Source organism: Solanum tuberosum, unplaced genomic scaffold (genome assembly GCF_000226075.1).
Source record: "Solanum tuberosum cultivar DM 1-3 516 R44 unplaced genomic scaffold, SolTub_3.0 scf00688, whole genome shotgun sequence".
NCBI lineage: Eukaryota > Viridiplantae > Streptophyta > Magnoliopsida > Solanales > Solanaceae > Solanum > Solanum tuberosum.
Genome location: NW_006239599.1, coordinates 116,255 through 128,249, shown reverse-complemented (window position 1 = coordinate 128,249; position 11,995 = coordinate 116,255). Strand labels below are relative to the sequence as shown.

Sequence of the window (11,995 nt, the reverse complement as noted above, 5' to 3'; positions counted from 1 at the left end):
TAAACAAATTTCGTATATAGAAGAAAATTTCTAGCTTCGCCATTGATCAAACGTTGAGATTTATTTTGGCCATTTAGAATAACTATCTTACATTACTCTTTTAACCGGAAACAACCATCCTCCAACAGCCACCAATCCTAAGTCAGAAAAGAAAATAATAAAGTAATACCAATACTCTCAAAGCTTATAGTTTAGCGATACCAATACTGTGAAAGCTTATAGTCTAGTGATATCAATAACAGTCTCCCACGCGTTTCACTCGGAATCGATGGACAAAAACAAAGTTATCATGCCAAATCTTGTTACTCAAAATGCCAAAACATACTCACAACATGTGCATTATGAAAAACATTTTGTAAGAAATAAGAAAAAGAGATTTAGTAAATAAGGATTGCTTCCATAAATAAAACAAAGAATTACACTTTCTCAACATGTACATCTTTTAAGTGATGGCACATTGAAATTTAAAATAACAAAAAAATGGGTGTTAATACTCTCTATGATTGTAATAATACAACTCACAATTTACCCCTCCAGAAAACCCCTTTCTCTTTGTGTATATATGTATTTGTTTCACACGCGAATACGTAGGGTGATCAGCTCAACCCTGATCATTTCAAAAAATTGCAAAGAAATTCGTATCAAATTTCTTCGTAGAACAAAATATAGGCTTCACTTCGAAGAACTTCTTCCAATGGGACCTCTCGTACGTAGGCATCACTGGCATAATACCACACATAATCTTCCGCGTCCTTCTCTTTCCCAGCAATCTTTGGGCCTCCTCTAACATATGCAACATAGTGACCTCCTCTCATAGTCCCTGAATGTTCCACGACACCTACAAGCCGGTATTTGTAAACCTCCCTTTGCAGGCACCTGCAGTTTACATCATTTCATCTTCAGACAAGTGAAGTACAGATACCATTTTGCGAAAAGAGACTTGAATTGTTGAGGTACTAGAAGTGCAAACTGACATTTTGAAATCAAAGCTTCAAGACAGTAAATGAACAAACAAAACTCGAGAAGTCCAAAATTAGTAAGACACTTTCTTGGTCTTGAGATAATAAGCAGTTTACAGGCGTCCAAATGAGTCTCACTCTACTTGGTTTCAAATGTATTCTCTTTCTTTTCTGGTTTCGCAGAACAAATCTAGTTTATTTACTATCATCAATTCTACAGATATCAATCTACTTCTCTTTGAAAGAATTTCAACATTTTCTTTTGAATAGGTTTTACTTCAATAATAGATGTCCCAAGTCCAATATGTAATCAGCAATAAACCGAATAAACATTTTTAAAGAATAAAGAGTTTACATCCTACTTAGAATCGATGCTCACAGATCCGCCAATTATTACATCCTTTGCAACTGTTTTTGGCGAACCTAAAGTCAGTGAATTACTTATTGAGAACTGAAGTATCCACATACCAATTAGAACAACAGCTTCATCATGAAACTGACAGTCCTAGAAAAAAAGATATAAAACTCAAAGAACTCGCACTGCTATCCCCTTGCTCATGAAGGTCACTAAAGAAACCGACGTTAATTTTAACTTTGACACGGTGTTGTTAAAAGCGCGCTTCAGCTCTGAAGCGAGGCTCAAAACATGTTGAGCACTTTGCCTCGCATAATGTGCGCTTCAGTTCAGGGTCGTCATCGAGATTCTAAGGCATACTTTTTTACTTGCCAATGAGCCTCTTCTAAAGAGGCGACACTAAACGATTGATATTTCACTTTATCATTAAAAAATTCAACTTCTTTGTTCATGCTTTTGTGTTTGTCATTCATGCATATTTATTAGTCTAGGACTAAAAGTATATATTTGTATTTTTTTCTCCCTTTGTGCCTTTCTTCACTAAAGCCCACACTTTATTTGCGGTTAAAGCCCCAATGCACCTTAGAGCTTTATGCCCCTTTTGCTTTTGATAACACTGCTATGACAGCACCCAGTTTGGTAGATCAGAGTTAATCTAATGTCGAGCAAAGGACTCGGATCCTTACAACAATGATTATAATAATGATCCTAAAAAGGCACAAGGAAAGGTGAATTCAAGGCATTGAGGACAATCTTGAAGGTACAAATCTAACTGTTCCCTAAACCCAAACTATGGCTCGCTAAAATCAAGAAACCCAAACAACAACAACATACCCGGTGGTGTGTATGCAGACCTTACCCCTACCTTGTGCAGGTAGAGAGGTTGTTCCCCAAAGACACTCAAGCTTAAGTAAAGCACCTCTGAGGACAGTCTTGAAGGTACAAGTCTAACTGTCCGTAAACCCAAACTATGGTCTATCAAGGGATTGAAATGGACATTCGATTCTGCCACACATTTTTTTTTAGTACATTTGCCAACAAATCTCCACAATATAATAGAATAGAATAGAATATGAGCTGTTGTATCTAGCGAATTGCCATCCCATCCTATGAGTGTGTTCTCGCTCATCCTCAGTTATATGGCAGATAGGAATCATGTTGTTGAAAGGACAAATATCATCTAACTTCTGAAGCAAAAAACTGATGACCCTTAAAAATGGAATTCAGGACCATATATAAAAGAAGAATGTAATGTGACAAGATGAGAAAGTCATGATTAATTTGGAATTTCAGATGCTGAGACATAATTGTTAACATTCTAAAATATAAATAATTGTGATAATTTATTAACTAAAGCACCAACTCATTACGTGCAAACCAAAACCAAATATTTGTAAAACATAAATATGTATTCATCCACACATTTGACAAAAAAACATCATTTAGGCTACAAGACTATTCTACCTCACCATTGCATGCTTAAGTTACTGGAAACCTCTGATGGATTATTTTATTTAATAAGTTCGAAAATTTAATGACTCACACTCCTGCTTCTTTTGTTCTTTACCATAATGAATAACCTTAGGACAGAGAAGAAAGTAGCAACTGTGTTCCTCCATAGTCTCAATATGGTAGTTAATTCTTTAGTTTAATGTCAAGTTTTCTCCAACTGGAGGGAGACAGTATCACATTTCCACACTCATTCTCATCTTCCAAAAGCTTATTATGTTTAAAGAGGCCACTTAAGTGGCACGGATCTCATAGATTTGACACATAAATGCAGGTTTTCATTACAAGATAAAGAAAATTGCTTGAATCTCAATTTAGTGAAGAAGGCAAAGGCAAAAGTTCCGATTTTAACTGATCTTCCAAATGAAGGAAAATTAACACACCTGGGATCAACAAAGGTTGTGAGATCAATAGTATCTCTGAAATTCACGTGGCCACTCAGCTTACTTAAGCGTCCGCGAGCATCTTGGCTGAACCTCTTTAGATGAATTGTCAAAATAGGAGGGGCTTTATCAATGAGTATCCTTTTAGTTGCATCTCTTTCCACTTTGACACCTTTAGAGTCTGTCTCGTTCTCACTTTCACCAGATTCATAATTAGCAGAACGTTCATCCAACTGAACTCCATTGTTCTGATTATCGCAATTTACTAGACTACAAGCTTCATCCTGACTTGAATGAACCCCACCTTCTGATGGGTGAGAGACTGGATCTTCGTCAGCTCCGTGGCTAGTTTCTGGCATGCAGTTCGAGTAACCATTTGTTCCATTTTGGTACACCAACCTGCCATCAAAAGCATCTGACAAACCTTTACCGGGACTTCCATCAGTGGCTCTCTGATCAATTTCCCTTGAATTACTATCCTCTGGTGCATTCCCCAGATCCCCTGATTCAGGTTTCAGCAATTTCTTCTTCAATCTCATCCTCTGTTCTCGTAAAAGTTTTGCACAGTTTTCACATTGCCAAGCATGCTCTGTTTTAGATAGAAGCTCAGGCTTTGTGAAACAAGCCAAACAACTCTCCACTGACACTGGAGCATCAGTACTATCAACCTCATCTGGATCAGATTCAGAGCTATTTCCAATAGCAGAACTAGCTTCTCCGAATCCATTTGCCATAGAAGCAGCACCACTTAGTAAAGGCTTTTCAGCCGGCCCTGCAACCGGCTCAGGTTCATTAAACAGGCCACCAAAACCATCAAAGTCCAAAAGATCTTGTTCACAGCCAGCAGCATCTGGGGACACCTCGCTTTCTCCTTTTAGTACATCATTGGTAGTTGAGGTTTCTTCTTTATATGGAAGCAACAGAATTTCTGAATCTTTTACCTGTAATGGGGCTTCAACTTCCTCGAGCCTTGCTGATGAATCAAGATTTGAATCCACTGAGAGGAACCGGCTGCTTGATGCTGAGTTATGCTCAACTTCTCTAGCATTCCAATCTTTAACTTCTACTTCTTCACCAAATTGAGAAGCTATATTGCAGTCTGGTGACTTAGATTGTCCTTGATCATCCAAGCGCATTAAATCATCTGGAGAACAAGCTTCCTCACCAAATGTCAATTTACTGTCACTAGGAGCATTCAGATCATTTTGCAAGGACACATTAGGTTGAACAATGTTTTCAGCTGCACAACCCTGATTAGACAGAATATCAGCTTGTGATGCGACGTCATCACCCTTAGGCATAATATCTTGATCAAGATACTCCGAACATGTAAAATTGTCCATTGAAGTCGACTGTCCAGTAACACAATCGTCATTTTGTTCATTACCATTAGGCAGGACATCTTGATCAAGATAATCCAACCATGAAAAATTGTCCTCTGAAGTCGGCTGCCCAGTAACATTGTCGACATTTTTCTCATTTTTAGACTTCAAAGAGGAATATATATTATGTGAAGTTAAGCCCATATCATCAGCCATAGAACTAGCATCAAGAGAATCTACTAATGCACAATCAGAAGGAACTTCCGTTCCCTCAGCGATGGGCGCACTAGACTGTACCTGGCAGAACGACTTGCTACCGCTTTCTTGAGCACTTTGAGAATTAAAAGAAGCTGCATCTCTGTTAATTTTGAGGCGCACTCTTCCACTTCTCTTTGGAGCATGTTTTGCCTTCTTCACACGGGAAACTAGTTGAGCTTTTTTAGACGGAGTCTTCTTAGTGGGAACCGGTAATGAGAGATCCAAGAATGGCTCATAGACTAATGAAGAGTGTCCACACTCCAGACAAGTAACAGTACTAGAGAGACGACCCCCAAAGATAGCATCGACATAAGTAGGAGACTTGCCATGATCCTGAGAAGACTTGAGTTTCTTTCTGGCAGTCAATTCTTCGGTACCCAAACCGTCAAGCAAACAATGAAGCAACTCGTGACTGTCGTGCTGCTGATATCCCCTAAACTGTGGAGCCTTCGCACACAGAGAACCAAAAAAGGATTTTGGATTTATAGCACTTCTTGAGGCATCCCCAATACTTGTCTCAGTAAAGAGCTTTTTAAAAGCAGCAGCAAGAGGACCATCACATTCGTCCAGTTCAAGAAAGTAACCCCGTAATCTATTCACTGCTAGTAGGTTTTGAATTATTGAATTGAAAAAGCAAGTGTTCCCTAAATTATGCAATCCCCTAACAATGTAGCCACTTTTCCCGTAGGCACCAATATCAAGACTAGCCTCTGACTTGATCCCGCTTGTGATACTCCCCCTCCCAAACCAAACATCCTCAGCATCAAGACTAGGCCCTTCAGATGGCCGCCCTTTAATCATCTTGGCAATGTCCTGAAATACATCCTTTTGTTCAGTGCCATGCTCTACCTTTTCAGCAGGAATTAGTCTATCGCACGGGAAACACCATCGCAACTGAGGATTTTCAAATTGTACAGCCAAGTGGTGGTGGTACTGTCTTGCATGCCGAACTGCATGGCTCTGAGGAGTAGTAGGAAATCCAGCACCTCCGCACGAAAAATGACCACATTCTAAACAGACCCAAATGGCTTTAGATGCGGACTTTGATTCTCCACCTCCCTTCTTTTTTCCATGTTTACCTTTTCCTTTAGCAGCCCGTCGATTATCTGCTCCTTCCCTGCAATCTTCACACCTAACAGGTCCTGAAGAGCCAAGTTTAGCAGAGACTTTCTCCACATCAATACCCTTATCAATATGGGGGCATGTCTTTTTCTCATTCACAGCTGTAACTCCATCCTCAGGTGCATTAACGTTTTGAGTGTCTTGTTGAGCGATGGGATTTGGAGATGCCACATGATTCTGCCTCTCCTTCGCACCACCTCTAGCCTTTCTTTTAGCCTTTTTCACCATTATTCCCTACAATCAAATCCAGAAAAGATCATAGACCCTTAATACAATACGCTAATACATGAATAACTATGTTACAATATTCCATATGCTCCACATCTAACCTTGTCCTAACTTCACTTGTTAAAACCTACTTCTCAAAGATCAATCACTTAGACAAATAAATGACAGAAGCTCAAGACACAATCATTGAGTTCACATAAATAGACTAAAATGGCAAAGAAACCAAAAACTAGATGTCGCAACAACAGCAAACCCAGCATAATCCCACAAGTAGGTACGGGGACCTATGTTGCTCGGACTCTTCAAACATGTCAACGGGTGCGTGTCGGGTTCTCCAAAAATAGTGTATTTTTGGAGAATCCGACACTGGTACGGCGTTGGAAGTGAAGAGTCCGCGCAACTTAGACGGGGACAGTAAGATGTACACAGCCTTACCCCAACCTTTACGGGGTAGAGAGGTTGTTTACAAATTGACCCTCGGCAACCCCCTCCTCCTTCATCAAGGCTTGGAACCAACAATGTGAACGAGCTCATACAAGATAGCAAGTCGAAAAAGCTATACATCGCATTGAAGGGAAAAACAAGACAAGATTGCAGTCTAGTAAAAACAATTCCATCCGATAAACGAAATCTCATTACTATAAGACAAAATCAACTAAACATATCTTAATCAAGAAACTAAACAGCACCAAAACCAAAACCTAGCTATTAGATTAACCACTACCACATTCAAAAACAGCAAGCCAAATAACCCATCCATCTCACAAATTTCATAACTCAAACTCTTCACCATCAAAACCCAAAATACCCAAAAAAACATACCATTCACAAAACTCCAATAACTAAACAATAAACAAATCAACTAAAAATTGTCTTATTCCTTCCTCTTCTTGATGGGTACCTTCAACCTTCATATCAATAAGATTGACACTCAAAAGGGTATCCTAAAAATCGTTTCTTTTTCTCAAATTTTCATATAACAAGCCTAGATACACACACCCAAGTTCAACTTTTTTTTAAAAAAAACACAAGAACAAACAAGTTCAATAAAAGGGTATTCTTACCTGAAACTATGGATGAAAAAAGCAAAGATTTTTTCCAGTAATTTCAACAGATTAGCGGTCACATAAAAAGAGTATAGATTTAGTATATCATATAGAAAAAAACAGCTACACAGAGAGAGAAAATAAACGGAAAAAAAAGGAAAAAAGGAAAAAAAAAAGAATGGAGTTTTTTTGGGACACTTCTCCTAGTTTTCTTCTAGTGCTAACAATGGAGGTGAAAAGGCCTCTTTGTAGGTTAAAAATTAAAAAATTCTTTGGTTTTAGTTCAAAAACCTCTCTTGATATGGTAATTTAGGAGTTAGGGTTGTTAATGGAAGTGATTAGTAGTTAAATCCTTATTATAGATTTTAATAAAAGGCTTTATATAGTCTAAAAATAGTGTTTGTGTTAGGGATATCGAGGCGGAATCAAGTAGAATTAAGGAGTGTCAAAATTATATTTGATTCTTTTTAAGTTTGTGGTGTGTTTTATTTTTCATATTTTTAACTTTATAAATAGGCGTTTGAATTGACTTATTAAAAATAGCTTATAAGTTAAGGGCTCGTTTAGTTTAAGAACAAGTTATTTCAGAGTTTAATTTTAGAATTCAATTTAAATTTGTTAAAAATATGGATAGATAAATGATTGTTCAAATAAAAATATGTGATTCAGGTATATTTTATTTTAGTAAAAATTGGACCTATAATCCAAAGAACTCGAAGTATAATATTAGTGAAATGCACATATAAATTCTTATGTTAAAGGTAAAATAAAAAGTTGATTAGCAAGTCGATTTTTTTTTTTTTTTGGTGGATGCAATTGTTTTAAGATATAGCTTCTTATAATATATTGAAAAACTTGATATGGGTGTAATGAATAGTTGTCATGTCTATTAAGACAGTGAAAATTATATTAAAACTTATGAAGGATTTAAAAGGTTTTAAAATGAGCACATTATATACCTCATGACTAGAGATCGTTTAACAAAAATAAAGTTTAATTTCGATCTCATGAAAATGATTGGATAATATCGTATTTTAATGTAATTAGTGCACTTAAGTCATGAGTTTTTTTTTTAATGTGCAAGAAAAATATATCTTCACGTCTAACGTAGAGATATAAAGTGAATCAAATATTGATATAAAATTATTTATTCTAATCAATCTTGTCAAGATATTTAAAATGCAGAAAAATTAGATGATTTATATGAACTTTGATCTAAAAAAGTTATTATTTTATAAATAAAAGTGTTTGCGACTTGATTGTTGCTATGAACAAGTCAATCAATTGCATGCAACGACAAGGTTACGAATAGGATGAAAGTTCTGATAGCCAAACCATACAAAGTGATTGTCAAGAACATATTTAGCTAAGCTCAAAGACTCAACATATCAAAAGATATATACTATAATCATAAAGATCGTACTACGATATCGATTTTTGAAAAGTTGATATACAAAATTAAAATGCATCATCTACAAGATTAAATAATATTTTTATTATAGAAATAAAATACACAGTGCACTTTTTTTTATATCCTAGATTTTGTCTTCTTTGTATTTTCATTAAAAAGTTTCTAATGACTATCTATAAATATGTATTACAAAATATATATATATATATTATTTTAATATTTCTTTTGTGCTAGATTTTTCGTAATTAAGATTTTAATTTAAGTAACTGGACAAAAAAATACTATTTAGCTTTGACAACTAGATCAAAATATGTTAGGTACAACTAAGGACTATTTTTTTTTACTAACACCATGATGTTACCACTTTTTTTTTAATTACCAAAAAAATAATAATTTATTTTTCCCAATTTAATGGTGATTAGGAGAAAAATAAAAAGTCAAAACCAACTATTTAAATAATTAGTCCTTCAATTCTCCACTATGACAAATCTCCCCCTACCACTTTATATTTTCCTCTATTGTCTGCCTTTGTCTTTCTCCAGCGTTTCTTTTGGTAAAGATCATCTTCCGATTCTTCTCCACCGACCCATTCAACTACTTTACCATGACTCATATCCTTCAAAATTCATGAATTTTTATCTAATTTTTACATATTTATGCATAATTTTAGATTGGGTTTGAGTTTTTTTATTGGTTTGATTGGTAAATTTGTTAGTATTTGGCAAAGTTTGGTGATTTTTGTGTTTTGACTTTTGGGTATTTGAGATTTGTGGTTATTGTTGTTTGTATGGTGTTTCTTTTTGAAGTTTTATGATAAAAATTGTATCTTTTTTGTGTTTTGTTTTGTGGATATTTGAGATTTATGCTTATTGTTGTTTGTATGGTGTTTTCTTTTGAAATTTTATGGTAAAGATTGTATCTTTTTTGTGTTTATTCTTGTGGGTATTTGAGATTTATGCTTATTGTTGTTTGTATGGTGTTTTCTTTTGAAATTTTATGGTAAAGATTGTATCTTTTTTGTGTTTATTCTTGTGGGTATTTGAGATTTATGCTTATTGTTGATTGTATGGTCTGTTTTTTTGAAGTTTTATGGTAAAGATTGTATCTTTTTTGTGTTTAGTCTTGGGGGTATTTGAGATTTATGCTTATTGTTGTTTGTATGGTGTTTTCTTTTTGAAATTTATGGTAAAAAATATATCTTTTTTGTGTTTAGTTCTGCATCTGAAGTTGGTTGAGATTTATGCTTATTGTTGTTTGTATGGTGGATTTTATAGAATCTATGGCAAAAATTGTATCTTTTTTCTGTTTAGTTTTGTATGTATTTGAAATTGGTTGAGATTTATGCTTACTGTTGTTTGTATGGTGTTTCTTTTTGAAATTTTTGTGAGTTCTATGAAAAAAATGTATCTTTTTTGTGTTTAGTTTCGTGGTACTTTGAAATGTTTTCTTGGTAGCATGATCTAGTGGGTGTTTGGAATCTAATCAGATTTATGTTTGTTTTTGTGGTTTCTGGTGCTTGGTAGCATGTGTTTTGTGACCAAACTATTTAGTTTTGAGGGTAGTTCAAATTAGATAAGATCTATGTCTCCTTTTGTGTATCATGGTGTCAGTCTTGGTAACTTTTGTGTGAACTTTGTGGGTACATGAAATTTAAGCAGATCTACTTTTAGTTTTTTTTTTTTAGTTTTATGGTGTTTTTTTTGGTTTGGATTTGTATATTCTTGTGTTACCTTGACTGAATCAGACGCGGAAATCAGAGGGAAAAGGATCGGGAAAGAGCTGCAGCTCGTGCTGGTAAAGGCAAGAAGGGAGGCGATGATGGTTTGACTCCTGAGCAGCGCCGTGAAAGGTTTTCTTTATTCTCTTAATTGTACTTGTTGTATAGGTTTTATGTATTTTGCCTTGTGTTAATTATTGGATGTTTTTGAGTTTTTATATTTATATGTTTGTTGAATGTAGGGATGCGAAAGCTCTGCAAGAGAAGACTGCAAAGAAAGCAGCAAAAGAGGCTGCCGGGGGTAGCAATGCTCCAACTAAGGATACCAAGAAATAGAAAGCTAGGTGTTGTTACTTCCATTGCAGTCAGTAATTTGTCATTCCCCTTTGTTTGTCATGTTATTCACTGTTTAAATGTTGTGATGCAATATAACTTAATACGTCTGGATTGTCAATCCATCCGGTTTTGAACTATCTCGTCTTCCTTTTGATATGATAAACTCCACCTCCAAATCACCTGTGTTTCAGTTGTTGCAATACTTACGTCAATTGTGCTGATAGAGAGTTGTAATGCACCTTGTGCGTAGAATTTATGCAATGGCAAAGACAGGGTAAATGTGATATCGATGTCATTAGTGGAGCGTTTTGTGTTATTTGTAAGTTTGTTTGTTGTGTTATTCCTTTTACTGGATACACACTACTCTCCCCACCCCAGGCCTCACTTGTGGGATTACATACCAGTTTATTGTGTTATTCCTTAACTCTGGCCTGAAGTTAAAAAGAGAAGGTAAAATTCACCAGTTTTTGTAGTAGATTTTCGTCCCAAGTATGAATTTCATAGAATGCAGAAGGTTTCAAAGTTCTATGGTTTTCTTGGAAAACAGAACAATGGCCTTATTGGTGTTCAAAACTGATACACTGTATTCTCTAGATGCAAATTATGGTCTAAGATGCGAGATCCGATAGCTTTCAGATTATTTGTGGATGATTTTAATATAACTTTAGGAGAGCTGTGATCTTTGTGGTGCTGTACCTTCCAACATCCAGGGCTTCAAAAGTAAAATAGGTGCTTCGAGTCAGTTCTAGCTCTCTACCTCCCAAGGTAGGGGTAAGATTTGCGTACACGCTATACCCTCTCCACACTCCACTTGTGAGATTATACTAGGTATGTTGATTCAAGACAGTTCAAGACTAGATAACAGTTCCTGCATCTGCCTGCTATGGTACATTACTACCCCTCTATATAGAGGAATTGAGGAGCTAGCATCACAGTGAGTAATAATGTTATGCTTGCTTGATTTCCCTCTGAAGTTTTCGATCACACTGTATCGGTGTTGATCCATAGAAAAAATACTGTATAACTGCTGCATAACTTTAGATTCCTGCTAGTTAGAGGTATCAAGGGTATTGCATAATGGTCGATGAAGTGAGTGAAAACCATAGGAGGGACCAGGGTTCAAATTCCAGCAAAAACATAGATGCTAGAAAATTCCTTCGCATTTGCCTAAGTCTTGGTGGACAGAGTTTCCTAATACCTACGATGGTGAGTGGTTAAGTGGAATAGTCGAAGATACTTGAAGTAGTTGAGGTGCATGCAAGCTGGTCCGGAAAAAAGATACTAGAAAACTAGCCTTAGTGTCTGAGCTTTCAAAGAACTTAGTCGAAAGCTACTTACAGCTTGTCCAT

At 35.8% G+C, this 11,995-nt stretch overlaps 2 protein-coding genes across 2 annotated transcripts; one reads left to right on the top strand and one right to left on the bottom strand.

Annotated features, from left to right (window-relative positions):
- Positions 1–376: 376 nt before the first annotated feature.
- Positions 377–7,485, bottom strand: LOC102604177 (ubiquitin carboxyl-terminal hydrolase 2). The gene is made up of 3 exons (XM_006366782.2): positions 7,201–7,485; positions 3,207–6,142; positions 377–876 (listed from the first exon to the last, which is right to left on the bottom strand). Exons 2-3 carry the CDS (start codon positions 6,134–6,136, stop codon positions 642–644), a joined length of 3,165 nt encoding a protein of 1,054 aa, XP_006366844.1. The 5' UTR covers positions 6,137–6,142; positions 7,201–7,485; the 3' UTR covers positions 377–641.
- A 1,566-nt stretch (positions 7,486–9,051) lies between these two features.
- LOC102603841 (small EDRK-rich factor 2) lies at positions 9,052–10,930 on the top strand. The gene is made up of 3 exons (XM_006366781.2): positions 9,052–9,204; positions 10,340–10,442; positions 10,553–10,930. Exons 1-3 carry the CDS (start codon positions 9,198–9,200, stop codon positions 10,644–10,646), a joined length of 204 nt encoding a protein of 67 aa, XP_006366843.1. The 5' UTR covers positions 9,052–9,197; the 3' UTR covers positions 10,647–10,930.
- The last annotated feature ends 1,065 nt before the right edge of the window (positions 10,931–11,995 follow it).

What these genes read in the sequence shown, in the direction of transcription:
- LOC102604177 (XM_006366782.2), bottom strand. Translation starts at nt 6,136, where the DNA reads ATGGTGAAAAAGGCTAAAAGAAAGGCTAGAGGTGGTGCGAAGGAGAGG. An exon ending in ACAACCTTTGTTGATCCCAG is followed by an intron (nt 877 to 3,206) that starts GTGTGTTAATTT and finishes TGTAAACTGCAG; the next exon opens with GTGCCTGCAAAGGGAGGTTT.
- LOC102603841 (XM_006366781.2), top strand. An exon ending in CCTGAGCAGCGCCGTGAAAG is followed by an intron (nt 10,443 to 10,552) that starts GTTTTCTTTATT and finishes TGTTGAATGTAG; the next exon opens with GGATGCGAAAGCTCTGCAAG.